Source organism: Diadema antillarum, unplaced genomic scaffold, assembly GCF_040938485.1.
Source record: "Diadema antillarum isolate AM-2024a unplaced genomic scaffold, OU_Dant_1.0 scf00000028, whole genome shotgun sequence".
In the NCBI taxonomy this organism is placed as follows: domain Eukaryota; kingdom Metazoa; phylum Echinodermata; class Echinoidea; order Diadematoida; family Diadematidae; genus Diadema; species Diadema antillarum.
The window spans coordinates 1699213-1723153 of NW_027270917.1; the positions used below are offsets into that span (position 1 = coordinate 1699213).

At 39.5% G+C, this 23941-nt stretch overlaps 2 protein-coding genes across 2 annotated transcripts in view; one reads left to right on the forward strand and one right to left on the reverse strand.

Moving 5' to 3' along the window:
* Positions 1-1342: 1342 nt before the first annotated feature.
* LOC139735735 (lens fiber major intrinsic protein-like) lies at positions 1343-1909 on the reverse strand. The gene has a single exon (XM_071646487.1). The coding sequence runs from the start codon at positions 1907-1909 to the stop codon at positions 1343-1345; it is 567 nt and encodes a 188-aa protein (XP_071502588.1).
* Positions 1910-10504: 8595 nt separating this feature from the next.
* The window catches only part of LOC139737123 (protein virilizer homolog), a 49107-nt gene continuing 35670 nt past the window's right edge, over positions 10505-23941 (forward strand). Inside the window, 10 exon segments of the mRNA XM_071647804.1 lie at positions 10505-10624; positions 13206-13318; positions 15360-15492; positions 16359-16521; positions 16692-17414; positions 18013-18221; positions 19992-20097; positions 20100-20130; positions 20977-21199; positions 23434-23515. Of these exon segments, the coding sequence (XP_071503905.1) occupies positions 10580-10624; positions 13206-13318; positions 15360-15492; positions 16359-16521; positions 16692-17414; positions 18013-18221; positions 19992-20097; positions 20100-20130; positions 20977-21199; positions 23434-23515 (1828 nt within the window). The 5' untranslated portion in view covers positions 10505-10579.

Here is a 23941-nt window from a genome sequence, read left to right on the forward strand (position 1 = left end):
TATAGCTATCGTATGTTGCAAAAATAAGCCTTAGATAGCACCAGAGAGCATCTATAACCCTAGGAACTTCGCGCTTCGCACACATAAACTTGGGTCTCCCGTTTGCTTGGAGTTTCAGGCGGGAGAATCTCCAGATCAGAAGGTGCTTGGGGTTGGAGTCTCTGAGAAAGACCCATTCTAATAATTATGATCTTGATTGCGACAATGATGGAAGAGATGAGATTCAAGAGACATGTGAGTATGCCCATTAGCATGTAATATGCCCATTAGATTATATTTACGTAATTATGTTATAATTATATCTTGCAATAGAATGCTATGTACATGAACTTTCGATCGCCAGTAATGCTTCCACTTCCCAAGCAATCCCTGTATCATACTTTATACATGTATCTGCCATAATAATTATGAGAATACGACACTTCGTTACATCTTGATAAAGTTCATTGCTTTTGACAAGATTTGCACTGACCTAGGAATAAACTTCACCTCTCTCTACACATTAGCAACAAAGAAAATATTTTCCAGTTCCCTTCTAGCCATATTACACTAAATAAAGAAATCACTGGATTTACAGCCAGATAAAGAGTCATAATGGTCAAGCAGAAATTTTGTATAAGCCGGATCAGACATGTCAGAAGATCCTAGCCACGACCTCTGACACTTTCAGGCAATTAACTCTTGACTCATTTTTATCTTCGAAACAAAATAATTTCACCCGTGGATATTCCTCGCCAAGGTTTAATGTGATCTATAAAATGACATTTTAAACCAATAAAGTACAGTGACCTTTGACGGCGAAAAGTACAGTGAGCTTTGAGGTTGACATCTGACCTTATGGATAATTCCGCCACTGTAGGCTTACATTACTTTCATGGAGCAATATTATATAAATCATATTGTCCATTCATTTCTACCCTTCCAAACCAAATAGATATCACAAAACATTCTCACATGAAGTTTTGGCTAACAAAACCATTTCTGACCAAAGTTCAAAATTCAAAAACACATCATATAACCTTGCTTGAAAGACAGTCTCTGTTAAAAAAAAAAAATGCTTTTAGGATATGATAGGAAAGATACTGATGAGTGGAATAGCGAACAAATCAATAAACTTAAAAGGGTATAACACAAAGAAATTGTCTAAAGACTATGTGGATTCCGATCGGTTGCTTAGTTAACGCGCTTAAAAACCATGTGAAAGAATACAAAATTTGAATGAAATTTATTTGGGATATGAAAGTATACACAACATTTCTAAAAGCCAGAGACTGTCTTGTCAAAAGCCTTTTTCATATAAACCGTATAGGTTATTGGTGATTATTTTGATGACGTTACCACTTTAAGGTATACTCACCGCGGCAAGGTGTGCCACTGCGACGGAGATGCCAATGGCCAGAGGGCCCGAACCTCCGGGACTCTTTCGTCGACTGTCTACGGTGGCGAAGATGACGATAACCAATTGTGCAGTCAGGAAGACTTCCATTAAAAACGCCTGCCAATCGGCCACGTCCGTACCAGGTGTGGTAGCGCCGATGCCACCGGCAACGGCTGCCGGCGTCACGGCCTTGACCATGCCGGCCGCGATGATGGCGCCTACGATCTGGGCTAGCGTGTAGGCCAGACACCGTACGGGCGAGATCTTGTGCATGGCTAGAAAGGCCAGCGACACGGCTGGATTAAGATGCCCGCCGCTGATGTGAGCCGTGACGTGCACGAACGTGGCCAGTCCAAGGCCAAAGGCCAACGAGATCTGGACCTGGCTTGGGATGTTGGGACGGTCCCAAGCCGATATGGACGAGACGCCGATGAAGATGAAGAAAAACATCCCGACGAACTCGGCCAGGACAGCCTGCCAGAAGATGACGGAGCGCAGTTCGTCTCTCACCGATATTCTTCCTCCCGCCATGTTCTGTCTAGAAATAGTGGGCCTTTTTTAAGTTCGATACGGATCGTTCACGGGGAAAAGTCCAATCAGACACCTGGAACAGTTTAGTCGAAAGAAACGAAGCCTTGGATCATCATTCTAGAAAATGCCGTTTTAGATCTGGTCTATCTGTTGTTACTGTATACACAGAAACATTTTCCTTGCCTATGATTAATTGTTTCTCCTTCCAATACGCCCACTTTCCACGCATTGAGACAAAAAAAAAAAGTTGTAGTTGCATGGAGAGTGCGAATCTGGTTTTGGGCAAAGTTTCGCAACAATGCAAGATTCTGCAGTTGGTACCCGCAGCGGAAATGAGGTGGGAATGTCCCCCCCCCCCCCCCCCCCAGCCGCGTCCTCTGTCGGATTTTCCCCTATCTTTTTATATTTCTCTCTTTATGTTCTCTCAATTATGAGCTAAACAACGTAAATCGCTGCATTCACGCTTTGAGCTTGGATCAACGAGTGCTTGTTTTATTAATTCCCGCCTGCCATGCCTGCTATTGAATTGCAGATGCAAAATGATGATAGTTTGGGCGTGACGAACGTTGATTTTCTCGACACTTTATTGATAGAAAAAGGATTCTTTACTTTACCTAAGATAATTAAAGATGGAACAGATATTGTAATGTAAGTATGACAATCTAAATCACTGAAGCAGTAAGGCATGCAGCATCAGATAGCAGTTGCCCATTTAATATTTTGCAATGTACTAAATTTGTAGCTTCATGCGTTCCTTGACAGATAATGCAATATTTCAGATCTTGCAATGGGATCTGAAAATATACACAATGAATCTAATTTGGCCATGCTGCCAAATATAGAACTTGTTAATGTAAACCTTTGCAAACAATCGGATGTTAAGTAAAGTGATTCAGCAAATAACGGGTGCAGTACGGAACTTACTCGTCGAACGGAGGCTACCAGATGGGAGAATGGTCACTGGCTACGACGTACCTTGCGTTATTCGGAAACTCTACTTTGTTCACAATCCTGAAATCACGCATGAAAAACATAACAGTCAGTGCAAAACACTTTTGACGTTAATTCTTGTAAGAAATAAAGATTGAAACTTCTCAATCATTTATGAACAAGCTGGAGTGAGTGCGCCTAAAAACAATTGCTCGATCGTTGGCCAGCAAGGAGGAATAGTATAGGCCGTATGTATTGATAAATAGCCTGTGCATTGCCGCTGCTACGTAATCTACGAATATCTTACAGCTGCTACAAACCTTGGAAGAGGTCTGGTAAGGGCATCATTGATCCATAACCACTTTAGCAGACGATATGGGGTTCTTCAGCCGCTGGGTAGGCTACCGTCCTATCAGCGAGGTGGAAACGCCCCCTTTGCCGCCTACACTGCACTGAGAAGTTCAAAGGACAGGTAGAGGGCAACCGATACACATTAACTCCGCATTAAATTATCTGGTTATAGATAATGTCCGAGTCCTTTATTTTCTACCTGTGCATATCTTGACCAGACTGACAAGTCAAAATGAGAGTTCTTATCAGCTCTTATAGTGTAGACGATACAGGTCTACACTAGACTCGATAATTATAACCGACACTCGATCGACTGACGATATTTTGCGACGGCAGCGGGCTTCGAACACGGAGACTACCGGGTATGGTATGGATCCAGGTACCAAAACATGTATTAGCAATGTATTATTCAGGCATGGCAGCATGGAATGCCATGTCGGTCATGTCCAAAGGGTCATGTCTACTGTAACTGTGCGCGTTGGTTCGCGTACACGCGTTGAACGCGTAATGAGACAAGTTGCAAGAACCCCCCCCCCCCCCAACCCCATTAAAGGGAACTCCCCGGAAAACCTATAGTCAGTTTGTTTCGCACGTGATATATCCATTAAAGCCCAAACAAAGTTCTGGTACGCCTGCAAAAGTTGTCAAATTTCGCTCCCAGATGTGAACGTATGCTTAGGAAATGTGCAGGATAACGATGTTATGACAAGATATTCGACGGGTAACGACGAAAATGCGAAATATTAACCAAAACGGTTCAGTCTCGGTACTTACCCGAACGCTAACGGGGTCAGGCTAAACTCGGACTCGGGGATAACTCGGCTTCGCTTTGACGGCGGGATGAGTTGTAATGGTTGTCCCTCTGATTGTACAGTGTTGTCCTATGGGAGCGGCCTGTATAAACTAGCGCTTCGTGTTCTGGCTACTCGCAAAAAGTTGAAAGTTGAAAGTTGAAAGTTTATTTACTCACAACCCAAACTCTGGGTATCGGAGTCCAATGAAAAACATATAGCACATTATAATATCAATAAATAATAATTGCAAATAACTCTGAAAAGTGTACAAAACAACTATAACAAACAAAATAAGAATGAAATGCGATTGATGAAAAGAAAAAAAAAATGTACAGAAATATACAATATATACACGATATATAGTGAAAAAAAACAAAGAAAGGGAAATATGACGAGAGAGAGAGAGAGAGAGAGGAGAGAGAAAGAAGGGATATATGGAGGTGAAGAGGGAGAGTGAGAAGGACACAAGACTGGTGAATTAACAAAGGATATACGAGTGACTTTTGGTTCAGGAAAAAACGAAAAAAAGAAACAGAAAAAAAAAGAAAACACACAAAGACATGGAAATGAATTCATACGCTAAGTGAACAAGAAGGAAGGAAATATGGACGAGAAGAAGAAGAAGTAGAGAGGGGAAGAAAAAAGGAGGAGAGAATGAAAAGACAAATAAGTTACAAATCAATTGTAAAGAAGGCACAGCCTGTAAAAAAGGCATGTAGTATTTGCAAAAAGGATAAAAAATACTAATAATCTAAACAGTAATGGTCCGAGTTACAACGCGCGCATCAAAAACCTCTTTTGCGCGCATGCAAAATTAGTGTGCGCGTCGATCAAGCACCTCTAAAACAATCAGGTGTTTGATAAACAACAACAAAAACTCCAAAGACCGCGCGTCTCAGCAATGAAGACCGCGCGCTGTCATTTTTGTTTTGATTTGTACAGGATTACGTTAGCATGCACTTTCCTGTCCATTCAGTTAGGCCTCATTTGGTACATGTATTATGCAGTGGCCAGTAGAATGTGGCGATCACGAACTGCGTGTGAATTGTCTGAAGTAGGGTCGAATTTTTCCCGAGACCGAGTTAGTCTGGAGCCTTCTGGAATAAAAGTCGGTTTTCCTACTATTGTTATTTTTCTCAAAATACTCCAAACCGACTCATCATTCCGGCAAACCGCGTCAGCCAGGTAAGTTTCTTAGTGGACTCTTTCGATATATTGCAAGAAAAAATGAAATGGTGCTAGACGGGTTCTCAAGCACTTACCGAAACTTAGTTTTCACTTTAAACACACTTCAGATGAATACACACACACACACACACACACACACACAAAGCGATATTTCCAAGAAGCCACGAGGAGAAAGGAAATATGAATGCGTTAAATTTTGCATGTACATTTCGTTAATCCGACAGATAAATTACTGTAATATGTTCCGAATTATCAGTTCGATAATCCGGAAAGGTTCGTAATTTCGAAGGCTCGTTAGTAAAGCACAGGATTTGTCATTTCCAGATCAACGAACCATCGAAATAACGAATCATTTTCATTTTCGGATTAACATTAACATCTAGGTATACGGACTTTGTGTGTTCAGGAATAGCAAACCTTCGGAATAACGAAAATCACCCGAATTTCGCAATGCTTAGGAATATTTACTGTGGATGTACATATCACTTTCTAATTATCATGATTTGTTTATAGTCTGTCAATATTTTCTCATTGTAATATATCAATATTAGCCCATAGAACAGACTGATCATAACGATTTTGAAGTTATTTTATCTTCACACCAGACGAGAAACAAAATGGAAATTCTTGCATTTTTAGCCATCAAAATGCCCTTTACTGAACGTTATACCTGAATGAACCAGAAATGGATTAATAATATTGGTCAACCATTTGAATTCACTTCCTATTTACAGACTTACTATTTTGTTTCTAAACACATTTATGGCGTCATTAGCAGACATAATAATAATAATAATAATAATAATAATAGTGGCTACTTGTATAGCGCACAGGTCCACTTTTCAGTGCTCATGGCGCTTCAAAAATGAAAAGATATCATATATTTACATGCATATACATATGCAAACATTTCAACAAAGAAGAAAATGGTAAACAAAAACAAATATATACCAAATAAAGAATACAACATATACCAATTAAAAACACAATATTGATCCAATGTTAATGACATACAGCAATTACAGTCCTCAGTATGAAAGGAACAGATAAGTTTAAGTTTGGATTTGAATGATTCTGTAGATGACAGTTCCCTTAACTGAAGAGGTAACTGATTCCACAATTTTGGTCCCATAACGGAAAAAGCACGATCACCATACCTATGTTTTACTCTGGGTGTTTGGAGTAAGAATGCATCTGATGATGAACGTAGCCTTCGTGTCGGATTGTATTTTTGAACAGAATTACTTATGTATATTGGGGAAAAAGAATGGACTGAATGATGTACTAATAACAGAATCTTGAAAATAATCCTTTTTTCTACAGGTAACCAATGTAAGGAACGGAGAACTGGTGACATGGAATCAAACTTATTAGTAAAAGTTAACAATCGGGCAGCAGAATTTTGCAACCGTTGAAGTTTTGTGACATCTTTTTTGGAAAGATTACACAACAATGAATTCGAAAAATGCGAGGTATACTATCGTAACTCACATTAAGAGTCAGAAATGATTTCATTTTGCACTTCGATTGTAGGCGAATCATCTTTTCCCTGGCTGACACTATAAGCCACTATCATGTACTGTACTTGATAATGATGACCTGATCTGATTTCAGAAAGGTGATAGTTCGCATCTGCTTTAGGAAGGATATCACCACGGCCCCATTTATTACACACACAAGTTGCTATATCAGTGATTGCAAGTGTCATCCACTGCAAAAAGTCAGGTGTTAGATATGAAACAACGAGCTGGTGTTAATTAATGAATTTCCAGTCCTCATTTTGTGGTTTCACACTAACATACACACGCGTGTCACTTCAATATATATATATATATATATTTATTTATTTATATCATAAGTATTATAAGAATGTGAACTTCAACAAGACGAACAAGAACTTCCCGATAAAGAAGTTGATTTTTAAAGAAAAAAAAAAGAGATTGTGAAAAAATTTACACCACAGTAACACCAGAGTGTATGGTCTTTTATTCACACTGGGCGGGTGTTAACCATCAAAATTAACACAGGTATGTCAAATCAACACCATATATATATATATATATATATATATATATATATATAGGTTTACATACATATATATATATATACATATATATATAACCTATATATATATATATATATATATATATACATAGGTTTTATATATATATATATATATATATATATATATATATATAATACATACTCCGCGTCAATTGACACCAGCGCAGTGTCAAAGATATCGCCAGTGTTACAGTGCTAAAACAACACCAAGAAGTGCCAGTTGAACACTTTTCATCACCATCAACAACATTTTATACTTTCTACATGTATTGACACTGATTTGAGTTACATTTTAACACCCATGATGTTATATTTTACACCGATCTTTCAGCAATGTGGAAGTAGCCATGCAGCATGCTTCCTGATTGGTTGTTGCTATGCAACAAAAGTTGTTATTCTATCCTCAGCAAAAATTAGATTATTGTCATGTTATGATTTAATGAGACCTATATATGGGAGACCGAGTGGATGACGAACAGCATCACCATGAAGAGATGACACTGTACAGAACACTCCTCAGATATACAGGTCATTAATGAATTGATTATACATTATCACTCTCTTTATAACTGCTGCCTTATGTTACATGCAAAGATCAAAACGTGAAGGAAATAAATTGATCACTCCACTGACTGAGATTGGTAGAGTGACATCATGTAACGCAAGGCATTGAAATAGGTATAAGCAGTGAAGAGCGAGGAATAATTATAGTTCACTTACTTGCAAGATAGTGACCCAGCACTCAATTTTGTGCTGCCGCGTATGAAGCAAACGCATTGGCAATACGGAAAGAACCTATAATATATATCAATTTAATTGTCCTTATCTTATTACTGATTAACATCTATTTGAATTCGACTTGGCGATTTAATCCCAGCGCATGAATAGAAACGGGAAGAAGAATACTTTGTCATGTATCCAACAACGCAAACCGAGAGAAGGCGAACATCCCTATGCCACAAGACACCTTTATGCGCTACATAGAAACGCCAAACAAAATGAAACCAAACTCTCTAAACATCTGATATTGAATACGACGCCAAGAGTGAAATACTATCAGTGCACGACGTAGGATGAAACGCTTCAATCAACGTAAGGAATGAAGTAAACAACAAATTAAAGACGGTGATTGTTTAATATTTTTAACATGACTGAAGGGGAAAACTTGAAATTCACAGAGTAGGCATATTTTCGTGATGGAAACCAGTGGAAACACAAAGATAGTGATGGCATTCCTCCCTGATTCAACTTCGTGGTTTTCATTTCCGTATGCAGGTCCGTAATTTTAGATAATTTATTATAGGCTTCTTATGGGGGCTTCAAAATTGGAAATGATAATGGAACATCTATTGACCCCTCCCAGCCGATACGGTCTGGGAACACGCAAGCGAAGGGGGTGGGGGGGGGTATGATATGAAAGGGGGTGTTGCCCATTGCACTATGCACCTTCCTATACATTCGAGCATGGACCTACAACATTACTTGTAGGTCCATGATTCGAGAGAGCTTTTCCATTTTGAACAGAATTGAAATTCAACAATCTGGGGCACACTTTTGGTGGGCAATTTTATTTTTCAGTCAAAAAAAGTAAGAACATCATGGTAATGTATAACTTGTAAGAAAGATACACGTAAGAAAGGAAAAGTAATTCAGAAGACTATACTGGACAGTGTATGATGTCACATGCGTACAACGATATAAGGAAAATAAAAAGAGAATTTCACAAAACTTTGGCTTTTTGAATGAATTGCACATTTCTCCGACTTGTTACTGACGTATGCTAGGCCCTAAGGGTATAATAATTATTCCCTTTGCATCCTGAAAGAGAGAAATCGAGTGTTCTTTTGTTATGCGAGAATGTTGAATTTTCTTTATTCTTTCTTTATATCGTTGTACACATGTGACATCACAAGCTATGGTAGTCTTCTCATCCAGCCGAGACTGAGCAGAAATTTCAAAAATTCATGACTTTTGAACGGAATGTCCGATTTTCCTCAAACTCTCACTGCTGTGTTTTACTAATATTGCTGCATTCACTAAACCCACAGGTCTATGAAGGTGCACTTGTCCTTTAAGTATACATAATTCACGTTTTCCCCAGCTATTGATTATTTTGCAATGTTAGCCAAATCACGACCTCATTACATTGTATTTTTTCGCAAAAAAGAAAGTTCACTCTGTAAACAATATGTTCCAATTTGCATGAATTAAAAGCTGATTTCAGAATACTGTTATGCATGAATACAGAGTGACATTATTGATCGTTATTGTTCTCATCTCAAAGCATTTAATGTGCAATCCGAAGGAAATGTAGTGACATGATTTCAAAAATAAATTAGGTTTCGAAATTTTTTGCATTATTATACTAATTCATAGTTCATGAATGCAAAAAAAAAAAAAAAAATCATGTAGGCCTAAGTTATGTATACTTAAAGTACAATGAAACAATTTTAAGCAACTGAAGAGTCATGTAGGTATAATATTGCCTTTTTACAATTTTTTTTTTCGGATTTGAAGTACAAAGCTATTAAGACATTTAGTTTGTTTAATTCCTGATTTACCTATACAACGAAGTTGATGTTAAGGATCATAACAGGTTATTTGCACAAATAAAGACAATTTGTTTCTTTAAATGAAACATTTTCTTCAGTGACCCACGTAACATACATCTCAGGTAAGGACATGATTGTACTACAAAATGACGTGCTTAAAAACGTAGATATCCTTATAACAATTCACATTTTTGCATGATTACGCAAATTTCATCATTATAGGCAAGGCCCTACATGGATACATTTATAAAATCGTGCATGAATTGGTGATATTCAATGAAATTTATTTCTACCAAATTAGACGTTTTAATTGGATCCACATAATCATATTTTTAAATGATTTTACCTATCATTTTTCATAAAATATGCAAATTAAGGCTTATCTGCATAGATGCATAGTGTCTCTTTGGATGAAAATTTTCGAATAGCACCGGGAAACATCAGTACAAAGTACTAGAAAGTGCATAACACAGCGTTTCAGTGGTTTTTATACCCCTACTAAAGACTACAATCGATCTTTTTACGATCTTCGCTACTATCCAAATCCACACTGCATGCTACTAGTATGCATCATCAACTGTGATATGTGCGCGGTTTATACGGTAGGTGGAAAGAATCTGGAATCGCTTGCTAGACTTTAGAGCTGTCGCAAGCTGTCGTCAAACGAAATGTCATCAAACAGAAGCTTTTCTCTGGGAGTTTAGGTGATCGAGGGATATTGCAGTATTTAATGTCGTTTCCTCTTACTTTGTAACATCCACAAGGCCTAGCTAGCGGCGAAATAATACAGTATGGAGGTCCTATTTGTGGACACGCTAGTGCACGACTCCAGTGAGGTAAGTCCCACGTATTCAAATTTATGTCGTGTTAATTAGTATCTTCCTCCTCGAGTCTTGGTATACATGGGTAGCGACTGGTAATTTTCACATGTATTCACCTGTCTTGTCGGGCTTCTGGAAAGACGGTAGTCTTGTAGTGCCCTCCCACTTTCAGCAAACTTCCACTGTATATTAAATTTGAGTACCTTGACTTCTTTATTGCAATAATTTATTTTTGACTGCTCTGCTGCAGCTGCAGTAAGTGGCCAGTAGGAATAAATTTCTACTGCATGTGATTAAGTGAATCTGTTTCTCCTGTAAACTTTACAGTAATTCTTCAAACTTAACTTCTTTGACAAGAATGCATCAACTTCTGACTTGAATCTGTTAATTGTAGTTGTTTCCACAGCTGACTTTGGCTTATTTATTTAAAAAAGTGTATTCGAAACAAGATTAGGCAACGGGCCGTTCAACGGAAAGTTAGAAAACTCAGTAAATTTAATTGTTAATAGAATAATACTGGTACTAAAAAAAGAATAGAATAGATAAATGTACTAGTGAATTGGCATACTCGTGAAATAGGCCCCACCACTGCGTGTCCGTACTAATACTACGACGGCTCGCCTATATTATACTTGTGAATTCAGCCCCACCGTGTGGCGTTCATCGGTAGGTAAGCACGGCGGTAGGGCTTCCTTCCACAGTATAATACTCGTGAATGCGGCCCCACCAAACGGCGTTTACACGAAATTGATACAGCGGTGGGGCCGATTTCCACAGCATAGCATCTTCGCCCTCCCTTTCTTCTCGGAAGGACTCCCTAATGTCCCTCGACTAATGTAACGGCCAATTTAACCATAAATACAACCCTACCTAACCCTGAACCCTAACCCTAACCCTAACCCTAGGACCTACCCTTGCTTGTAACGCAAGGGTGCACGCACACTGCGGTGGGGCCTATTTCACGATTTTGCCAATGAATTAATAGTATTAGAGTGCACATAGTATTAGGGTGCACACCACGCACTAGAATATAGAATTCTGGTGAGAGTGAACTGAATATAAAGTAGGGTAAAACCCCCAGTATTCGGTCATCTAAGCTTTTCTGCAATCTGCAATATTTTTTAAACTAAAATAATACATACACAAATCATATCTACAGCAATGTATTGATAAAATTTCTTTAGGTCTAATCGCAATGTTTGTTTTGTTGAATACATCATAGATTTTCACAGAATCCCCAAATATCTCACCTTGAAAATCCCCCAGAATACGGTCAGCGGGATCAGAATTCGGTCAGGCGATATGCGCATTCAATGTCAATACCCATTCAAGGCCACTGAAAAATGTGCTGTGCCATACAATTGTACCTTGTTGGCGCAAAATTACATCGGGAACTTGCAGCGCCCGTTGGTGACCGAATTCTGGCAAGTCGGCACTTACATTCAACCCTTGTACATTGAGTCACTGCATCGTCACGTATGGAGATTTTGTTTTTCTCTTGCATATTTGCAGATACCATCACACTCTGAGCTTGCGATAAGCAAAAAATCTCGCAAGAGAACAGCGTATTTCTGGATTTTTAGCCCTTTTTTGGGGTGACCCGTACTCTTACAACTTGGCTTAACTCGTGCACGCTTTGGAAAAGTTGTGCCGATTCTACATTTTTAACAGCAAAATTTTGGATTTTGAATGGATTTTTGGAGGGGACTGTGGGACTTTCTTGTTGTGAATGACTGTGCCAGAATGTGAAATGATGTGATTTGTGTGTGTTGTGACAGTAGAACTTACTGGCTTGTGATTAGTGATAAGTGACAGAATTTTGGTAGGTGACCGAATACTGGTAGGCTTACCCTACTCTAGACTCTAGTCATGCCAGTCTAAACAAATTTCAGATCTAAATAAACATCCACAATACAAACATGAACTTGTGGTTCACAGGAAAACAACAGATTTTCACTACCATAGGTCTAGGAAACCCAGTCCCAGGGCCAGGGCAGCAAGGTGGCTCAGGCCAGGATTGGTAGCATAACTGCCTTTCAATTGAATGGCTTGGGTTTGAGTGTGGGTTTTAATCCAAGTGAGTCTTAACATTCTTACTGATCAATGCCACATGTGTGTTATCATGATGTCCCCTCCAGTAGAGGCAAAGCACACTCTGTCCCTTGGATAGGACATATACATGTATATAGGAGGTCCTGAGGCTGTATCCAGCGTATGTAAGAGAGTAACAACTCATGACTCATTATCTAAGTTCCCGCTTCATTCTTTCAATGCAAAAAGCCGGTGCAAAACCCAAGCTCCAAAGCGTAGTGTATGGTGAAATGGTCCACCCCAAATGCTAGACATTGGAAGTCTTCCTGACCAATGTGAGAATAATTTACCGCATCAGAAATATAATTGAGTTTAATTGGCTTTCATTGTGATGAGTTAGTGTGTCTTGCACTGTCCATCACACACAGCCCACTGTAGTATGCCATTTAAAATTACCTCATTACATTAGGATATAGTGCGTGGATTTAGACCATCAGTGGCAACCAATGGCGTCAGAAGTATTCTGACGATGACCCATATTGTATTTTTTCTTGCTCATCAACAGGAGGTGAACATGGACTTAGTCCATTTTTCAATGCCAGTCTTTATTACTGAGGTTCGTGTCATTCCAAGGGGATATGCCATCCATCCAAGCATCCGAGATGACTCAAGGCTTGGGTAAGTCTGGTGCCGTTGTCGGAGAGAGAGAACCTGAATAGATGAATGTACACAGCTTTTTAACCCGTTTAGGACGAGTCCCAAGTACTGTATACTCGGGCAGGGGTCTATGGAAAATGCGTGTTGTAGCAAAATCAGCCCCTCCTCAACAGGTTAAGAACCTGGTAGCATGGGGAGAGAAGGGAAGGTTGACCTGATTGCATCCATCTTCATTTGCTGCCCACCTGGGTACACTGTACATTGAATTATAGGACAAGTTCACCTTCAGAGACATGTGGATTAGGTGAATGCAGCAGTATCAATAGAACATATCAGCAATAGTTTGAGGAAAATCGGACAATCCATTTAAAAGTTATGATTTTTTGAAGTTTCTGCTTAGTCACTGCTGAATGAGAAGACTACTACAGCTTGTGATGTCACATGAGTACAACAATATAAAGAAAGTACTGTAAAAGTGGAAATTTTCGGGCCGTTTAAATTTTTGCGCATTTTGCACAACCAGAAACTAGCGCGAAAATGAAAGCATGCAAATATTTTTGCATGCTGTATGTTCCTGTAGTTGAGGTTTGATTCCGCGGAATTAAAAACATGCGAAACTCTTCTTACCCGGCTGAGCGCGAAAAATTTGTCACCTGAAAATATTCACTTTTACAGTTTAAGGAAGATGCAAGATGTTTTCACTTTTCTCGCATAATAAAAGAACCCTTGGCTTCCCTCTTTCAGTAGGCAAGGGAAATAATATTACCCTTAACTTTTATCAGTGACAAGTCGAGGAAATGTGCACCTTTTTCAAAAACAAAAATTTTGTGAAATTCTCTTTATATTTTCCTTATATCGTTGTACGCATGTGACATCATACACCATGGTAGTCTTCTCAACCAGCAGTGGCTGCGCAGATTCATAAAAAATTCATAACTTTTGAATGGATTGTCCGATTTTCCCCAAACTTTCATTGCTGCATGCACTCAATCCACATGTATATGAAGGTGGACTTGTCCTTTAAAGACCGTGATGAGTGAAAGCCTGTAAGAATGGAATCGGCTGTCAGCAAATATGTGCATCAAAGCGTATGCTCATTGATCAGTGACATTCGACCCCAGTCGAGATTCTTTGACTGCATTTGTACTTCAATAGAGATAGATGATGAAACACAATTCACTATATTTGTAATTCGGATTCACAATTCACAATTCGTAAAGGGGATTCCCCGAGTACACCCAGGTTGGGCCAGCCTTCCTATTGCATGATATCCCCTTGCTGCTGGTTCTCCAAGACACAAATATTGACTGATTCGGGTTCGTTGAGGGCAGCAGACATTTCATGGCACTGGGCGAAGCCATAGTGGGTGTCTCAGCCGACCCCCCCTGCTCTCCCCCACCCCGGGCAACATGTTTATCACGCACTTGTAACAAAGGTTCGCGCACTAAGCAAGCATTCGCGCACTCAGTACGAGACGCCGATTGGCTAAAGCAGTTTTTCATTCTGCACGCGTGCTAATGTAGGGAGAGGGGTGGGGAGTGGGAAGGGGGGGTCGGCTGAGACACCCACTATGGCTGCGCCCAGTGCCAAAAATACACATAGCGCGTCACAGAATCGGTCAATATGTGGATTAGCATGGAAACATACATGTATGCAAAGAACGAAGGCATTTATGGAGTAAGACATTATCGGAATTAAATGATAACAATTTGACCATTATCCAATAAGCATACAGAGTAGGAATTTCTTGGATATATAGATTTTTTGTATTTGTTTTTTTCAACTGAAATCCTGAACTTACAGTGGAATAGGCACACATGTGAATACATGTACTTCTGATTTTGTCATCAAACCCGAGTCATTGTAGCATAAGTAACCTACATGTAGTCAATGTTGTATACCAAATTAGAGAAATAACTGTTAGTGCTAATTGAATTTTTAAGGTATTCTTCAGGTAATACTAAATGAATAGAACATAAAGTTGAATTTGTATTGTTGGCATTTTGAGCAGAAATTACAATGTTGATTTTTGTTCTCCTTCCCCCTATGTTGATTTCTGTAGACAAACGTCACCTCCAAGCTTCAAACTGGAGACATTTTTTCACAACATGAGCAACTCCAACGCAACCTTTGAGAGGCTTGGTACACTGGAATACAAGGAGGGCTGTGATATACAGCTTCTGACGAAATCAAAGGTGTCGCCTTATTATTTTCTTTCCTCTCATCACAGTAAGGCAAAGGGTTGATGCTATTTGTTAGAAAGAAAAAAAGAAGAGGAAAATATCATTGGGGAAGACACATTGTACCAGTGGTAATGAACTAAGCATGGCTTATCATACCATAGTGATTTAAAGTTGTTTTAATGAATGCATAAAACCATACAATGCAAGGTGATGATTGCACTAGGCTATACAGCTGTGTTTTCATATCACAGTCGTGTTTATACGAGAAACTCAACTTATACTCAAGCCAGCAAACACACTTGCCATAGAAAAAGATTAATTTTGATCATGGAAGATGTATGATATGTAGAGTCCATGATATGACGTGAGCAAGGTCATAGAGAAATGTTGTTTAAAAAAAGATATAAGAGACCTGTTATGCACAATTCAACTGAGATGAGGAGAGCATTGCCACAATCACTAGACTGCAATGACCATTTTTGAGACACCCTCTAGATGCCATATTAGCCACCGTACAAGCAGTCAAAATGTAGTATCATTGATAATATTTGTAATTCATTTGTTGCTGTGGTGTTGCTTTTGTTTGAGTCATTCAAATTATATTTTCATCTCATAAATATATTTCATAATCTTATTTGTTAGTGTAATTTCATTAACCCTAAGATGTGATTGATGGAAGTGACTGTGGTAACTGTGATAAAATACATTTAGTAATGTGGTGATGATGATGGTGATGATGATAATGGGGATGGTGATGATGATGGTGATGATGATGATGCTGTTGCTGATGATGATGACGATGATAGGATTGTGATCATATGTTGATTATGAAATGAAGAGAAAAAGAAAAGCTGACATCTTCATGCTTGACAATTCAGGAAGCAACAGAAAGGATGGTCGTCCGGGGAAACTACGCTTGCCTGACATTGATGGTGATTGGAAAACTAGCATCCAGTGGCACAAAACCACAGAGGTCCCCCTCTCCACCTCCACCACCTCCCCCACCACCGAAGCAAGTACCTCAGCCAAGCAAAAGGCCAAGTAAGTTAGAGAGGGGACTGGTCTAACTCATCCTTGAAGTCTATCTTGACAGATGTCTAAAGTGTACAATGTAGATTGTGAAGTGTACATACATTTGTCACAGTGTCTTACACCTTGTACACATGGGATGAAGTGTTCATAAATCTTCTTTTTTTTTTTCACTCCTCTAGTTGAGACGGTTATTTCACCCGAGCCGGTCCATCCTCACCAACCAGAGCAGAACAAGCCATCTGAGTGGGAGCCCTGGTCGCACGAGCGAGAAGCCCTACCAAAACGGCCACGCTACAGCGAACCCCAGCCAGAGCCCATCTCAGAGCCCAGCCCGATTCCCACCACCACCAGCATGCCCCAGCCGATTCCGCAGAAGAAGGGTCCGCGGACGCCCTCTCCGCCCCACCCGGCTGGGAGCGGGGGAGAATTGTGGGAACAGCCGCCACCGCCCCCTCAGGGCAAGGATGGTGGCCCGCCCCACATGTGGCAGGGAGGTGCGGGTGAAGGGAGAGGGGAGTGGCAGACCACAGACTCGTGGGCGGGAGAGGGTGGGCCGCCCGCCCCTCCAGAGCCCGGCGACGGAGGAGAGAGATGGGAGACCACCGATTCGTGGTGGGACGAGGGTAATGAGGAAGAGTGGGCTGAGGACCGGAGAGAGAGGATCCACCGTGGTCCCAGGACTCCCCCGGGAGAGCCCGAGTTGCAATCGCCAGACTTTGTTGAAGGAGGGAGGGAGGATGGTGGCGACAAAGCATCACGGGGAAGAGCGGGTAGCAGTGATGACGAGGAAGATGGAATTGATAGGGGCCAAGATGAGGCGGAACTATTTGAGCCATTGTCACCAGAGGAAGTGCCGCAACACAGGAAATATACTCGTCAGGACCTCGAGAATATTGCCGAAGGTGTGTTCCATTTTAATTCTTTTGTTTTAAGGAATTTGCTTTAGATGATGACAGAGGAGAGGAAATTTATGATATTTCCTTGTTAAGTTACATTCTTGATGCGTGAATCAATAGATAAGATCAGCGAATGTGGGGCAAAGTTTTAGTGGGAGTTATGTCATTCGGATGGGAATGATTTAGCTGTGGAGTGTGTTGTTGTAACTGTTACGGATACTGTAAAACAAGGAATGTTCGCATGCATTTTAATTTTGCAAATTTCACGGGAGCCAAGATTTGCAAGATTAAAATACACATGAAAATTCTTGTATACACTTTATGCATTGCATGTTAGAGTGCAACTCAAGAAAATTTCATGCCGCGAAAAAGGCTGTAGGCTCCAATTCGCGAAAATTTCATGCTGCGAAAATATTGTGTTTTACAGTATTTAATGTAACTTTTCCAGGTGGATGCAAGGGTGACATCACTCTCTCTAATCCTGCAAGAGTAAGCTTCCTTTGAATAGTGACCGTTTTACTTTGAAAGTGAAACAGAGGGAAGGATGAGGAGATCAAATGAGGATTCTGATCCTTATATAAACAATCTGTTCTAACATTCTCAGCAGAGAGACAGAGACCACAAGAGAACGATGATGTGGACAGCATCGGCCAGAGCTACGAGGACATTCTGAGTGACGAGGAGGCGCTGGAGGACGTGGACAGCTTGAGAGGACTGCTGGAAGCCGGAGTGGACCTTGAAGGGCTGGAGGACGATAGCTGGCCAGACATCACTCCTTACGACCCCTTTCAGCACGAACTGCTACCCCTCAAGGTCAGCGTCAATCAGCACTTTTAGCTTTGCCACCATGATTATTCTCACACTTTTTGTGCAATACAGTGGACTCCCGTTAGTGAAGTCCTCGGGACCGGCAGTTTTCTTTCATTATAACCGAACAAATAAACAATAGAAATACAAAGACCGGATAATGTTGTGGCCTGAATTCTTACTTCGTTGTAACCGGAATTTCGTTATAACCGTGTTCATTATAACGGGAGTGCACTGTATATCATAATTGCTTTCCCCTAAGCACGATGTCCTGTTATTGAACACCTTCGGCCAGACATATTTTGGAGTACCTTGGGTTATAATAGAGCTTGGTTACCCCCTCCCCATCTTCTAATGCTTTTTTATGCCTCCGCCACGAAGTGGTGCCGGAGGCATTATGTTTTCGGGTTGTCCGTCCATCCGTACATACGTCCGTACGTACGTCTGTACGTCCGTACGTCCGTACGTCCGTCCGCTTTCGTTTACGCGATAACTTAAGTAATATTGACTTGAATTCTACCAAACTTGGTCCAAGTATGAAGTATGATGGGGCAACTAGTTGATTAGATTTTGGGTGAAATCCGCCAAAGGTCAAAGGTCAAAGGTCAAGGTCAAATCATGAAATTGTATCCGTTTACGCGATAACTCAAGACTGGATTGAGCAGATTTCACCAAACTTTGTCGGAGGATGATGTATGATGGGACAATTACTTGATTAGTTTTTTAGTGAAATCGGACTAAGGTCAAAGGTCAAAGATCAAGGTCAAATCCTGAAATTTATCTGTTTACGTGATAACTCAAAACTGGATGAAGCAGCTTTCACCAAACTTGGTCCAAGGATGATATATGATGGGGCAATTACTTGAGTAGATTTTAGTGACATTGGCAAGAGGTCAAAGGTCAAAAGGTCAAGGTCAAATGCTAAAAATGTTGCTATTCCCCCAATATCTATGCAATGCCCTAAGGTATTTTCTTGAAACTTGGTGTAGACATGTACTACTGCATAAAGATTCTCCAGAGAGAGTTTCATGTCATAAGGTCAAAGGTCAAAAGGTCAAAGGTTAGGTGAAAATGTAATATCACTTTTCTCACAAATGGTTCAATGTATCTTCATGGAACTTGGTACATACGCATGTACTGACTGGCAGAGATTATCTAGGGAATTTACGGGTCATAGGTCAATAGTCATGGGGTCAAAGGTCAAGGTCAACTCCTCAATATTTTACTATTTCCCTCATACACTAGTATATGAAATGCTTGCATTATTAGTTTTCAAACTTAATATATACATGCATTACCTGATGGAGATTCTCCAGGAAATTTCCAGCCAGAATGTCAAAGGTCAAAGGTTAAGGGTCAAAGGCCAGGTTTCAATGCCCCCCCCCCCCCAAAAAAAAAAAAAAAAAAAAAAAAAAAAAAAACTATTTTGTACTGCAATTACATTCTTTCTTCATACCTTGGAAATTACTCAATGCATAAACTTATAAAAGGGTCCGTCAGAATTCAAGTAAAAATTCTCACTTCCCAAAATATGTGTACCTGCACTCTTCGACAGTTATAGCAAACCCAGTTCAAGGAAAGTGAACATTCAAGTCATTTCTGACAAACCTGTCATATCAATATTTTGCCAGTTATGTGAAACTGTCATGGATCACACATTGTGAAGACATTGTACTATACGCCTGTTGGGAGAATCGTGCATTATGGCGGAGGCATCAGTCGCCATAGCGACATTTCTAGTTTTTTCTTTTTTTTTGTTTCCATATGTTTGTACAGACTTACACTGATCCAGATCTGACGTTCTATGAGGAAGAGAAGATGAAGATGGAGGAAAACAAGCCGGAAGAATTACCTAAAGAGGCTCTAGCCATTACAGAGATGGTGGAGATCTGAAAGGAGCTGACTACAACACCAAGTAAGTGTTTTAGAGGCCAAGACTTTATCAGTTTATCTGTTGAAACCAGAAAGATGTTGGAAGAGTTTGTATATTATAGAAAGCAGACAGGAATACATTGATGATTGTAGCTTCTAAGAACCCCCAAATTTGATTGAGAATCTTAAAAAAAAACATCTTCTTCTATAAAAGCAACAAACAGGAGTACATTGATTATTGTACTTTCTAAGAACCCCCAAATTAGAGAATCTTCAAAAAAAAAATCTTTTATAAAACTAGCAGACAGGAGTACAAATTGTAGTTTCCAAGAACCCCCAAATTAGAGAATCTTAAAAAAAAAGAGAAAAAAAAATCTTCTATGAAACTAGAAATGATAAAGCCATGATCATGTTTATGAGTGAGGTTCAGGGGGACCAAACTGGCTCCAATTTTTTACATTTTCATCTTCTTGAAAATGCACAGTCAAGTAAGTCACCAAATGTGTTGTTGATAGAGTGATAGATTGACAAAAAAAAGAAGAAGAAGAAATGGGCACCATGTCCCGCAACACAAATTCTAGAAAGTGTACATATTTGAAGTTTTATAACTAATTCACAATATGTTGGAATGATGCAGAAACCATAGATATTTCATACAGTTATACCATGTATTTCATATATTCCATTCTATAATGCTTACAACTTCTGTATTTAGTTGACACAGGTATTGATATGTTTAAGTACCTCTTCATTTCATATGATTGTTAATCTTATGTTTTGTTTTAAAAAGAAAGAATGGAAAATGCTTTGCAATGATTTCTTGTAAGGTGAAATGTAATATTCTGATTTGCCTTAAACTCGTACGTATATTGTCGTGCGTCTATTGCAGGTGGGTAGCGACATTGGAGGAACTCTCGTTGCACCTCCCCCTCGGCCTGGCCTATGTGAGTGAGGGCGTCCTGAAGGTGATCGTCGGCTGGACTGTGGCAGCCCTGGACTACGATGTGGCGCTCCAGCAGGCCATCGCCATCAACATCAGGCAGCTGAAGGCGGGCACGAAGCTGGTGGGGCTCCTCTGTGATGCTGGACCGACGATGACCGAGAGGCTGCTGGTGAGTTTTGAGGTTTGGTGGTCTGCACTACCTCAGGAATGTCCTTGGACACTGTCGCCTTTGTTTTGTTTTTGTTTTCTCCTCCAGCAAAGCCTCATCATCATCATTATCATCATCATCATCATCATCATCATCATCATAATGTTTTTTTTTTTGTTATTATGTTATTATTATTAACATAGTAATAATAGTGATGATAATGGTGGTGACGACGAAGGTGATGATGATGTTGATGATGATTTTTTATTAGTAGTAGTATTATCATTATCATCATTATTTTATGGAGCAACATAGCAGACAGTGCAGCCAGTCAGACTTGCGGAACAGAATATGTTCCTGGTGCCATGTTACCAAAAGAAATTGAAGAAATGATTAAAAAAAAAATAATAATCTTGTACTAAAGACAGGGTTACTTTAAAAGACAGTGATGCCATCAAAGTATTACTTCCCATGAAGGTCTGAGCCAAATTACAAAGATGTGATTAATGCTATGTCACTTTGAATCGAGATAAATCATCTAGCATGGCATCCACACTGTTTAACAAATCTCTTTCCACACACTGATTATAAGTTGCAATACTGTAAAAGTGGACAGTTTTTGCAGTGTGGAATTTTTGCGCATTTCATACTACAAGAAACCAGCATAAGATAAAAGCATGCAAAATATTTTGCTCGTTGAATGCAACACTTTTTCACATTTTGATTCTGCAGAATTTAAAACATGCAAAATTGATTTTACCCAACTGAGCACAAAAAATTACTTGTGTGAAGATTTCCACTTTACAGTAATTGCAGTTTCTATGACTGCAGCCGTGCAACCAGTGAGATGTGATTGTTTGAGTCAGAACTGTGGTAACTGCAATAGCGGCAACTTTCAATCATTGCAAACCTCTGCAGATATTGGTACGGAGACCTTTAGATGTGTATGCTGGTCATGTGAGGGACACCATTTTACAGAGATCTCCATTTTAAAGCCACACATTCAAAATTTCTGAAAGTCATACGCTTGAATCAAGTAGCTCCTTTTTGTCCTGCAGTCTTATAGTGGCAGAAAGTCCTTGATACCTCTAAACCAGGGTCAGAGAGGAGATTGAATATCTCTTCTGCTGCAATATGAAGGTAGTGACATTCTGGCACATGGCGAAAAAGTGCAGTAACCTTGCAGTCATGCTGCCAAGAAGGCCTATTGGAGGTGTTCATTGAATACTTGTTAGTATAGTAATCATGCTTAGTTGGTGTATTTGTGAGAGTGTCTTGTTTAATTGGAATAGACATTTTTACTTGGTCCTTTAAGCATTGAAAACACTTAAAGATTTTTTTCTCCTCGGACAATTTTACTGAGACTTTGTTATCGTTCAGTTTTGTTAAATGTTTATCTTAGGAGGCAAAAAATTAAGGTGCAACTGTCATAAATGAGCCACCTACTGTAGGTGTGCAGTGAGAGGAATTCTAATGTGAAGACTTATAAGGGATCAACTGTTAAAGGGATCATACATTTTTGGTTGAGATGGGGGTTGCTGATTATAGCTTTTTGTGAGATAATGAAAAATCTCTTATGAGATATTGAAGAGCATACAATTCTAAGAGGAATCCAAAGTTTATTTAATGAAAATTCATTTTAGAATGACTGAGATACTGTACAAATGTATGCAAAAATAAAGATCCTAATAAAAGATGGGACCCACCTTTTGTTACGATCACTTTGTATTACTTTGTTCTTTGATATCTCATCCATATCAAAACCAATTTTCATGAAATAGACTTTGAATTCTTCTGAGAATTATATGCTCTTTCATATAATTTTGTAAGAGGTTTGTCATTAGAAGCTAAAATCTGAGTCCCCATTTCACCCAAAACTATACCATCCCTGTAAATGTGCTAGATGTGCTGTTACTACAAAGAGTGCTATATTATTTACTCACCTTCGTTGAAATAGGTGCCAAACCCTTTCTATGTTAACCTTGGTTTTGTTTTGTTTGTGCTGTAGAAATCAGCATACATGTACTTCCCATGATAAATTATCTAGACAACTGTAATCTACCCATGGATGTACCTTTGAGAGCTGTTTGGCTACACTTGTATTTCAAGGCTTGCTGTAAAGCTTGCCTTGGTTATCTTGTACCCTACCAGCCACTGTTAACCATGTGACATTGGCAGAATTTTTGCATCATTTCTGAACTACCTTCATGTATACATGCTGATTCTCATATCTTATGTTCATGTACATTATGCAGAACGCAAATGTGCAGCATGGTCTGCTAGATTTGATCTCCAGAGACAACATGGCCTCGTCACTGAAGCTTCTTGCAATCAAAGGTTGGTTCCACTTTATGGTTAGATGACATACTTTATCGGACACCAAGTGAAGTTATGATGACAAGGGTTTTGCAATTAGGGAAGTTATGAGAGACAAGAGGTTCACAGCTCAAGTTACATGGTAATATTTGTCTCAAATTATCATTATTATCATTATCATTATTTTAATTATTTTTGGCAAAGAGCGACAGAGTCTGTTGTATCCACACGAACAAGCTGTGGCACATTCCATTGCTGTAGACTGTGACCTTGTACCAGGAAATAAGAATGTGAACTCTGCAAAGGAAACTTGCCAAGAGGAGTTTGGCATCTTCTCCTTCCGGCATTATCATCATCATCATCGCATGCACAAAATATCATCTCCAGCTGGATTGAAGACGTGCAGGAATGAAAAAATCGAAAAGAAGGAAACCGATGACCATGACA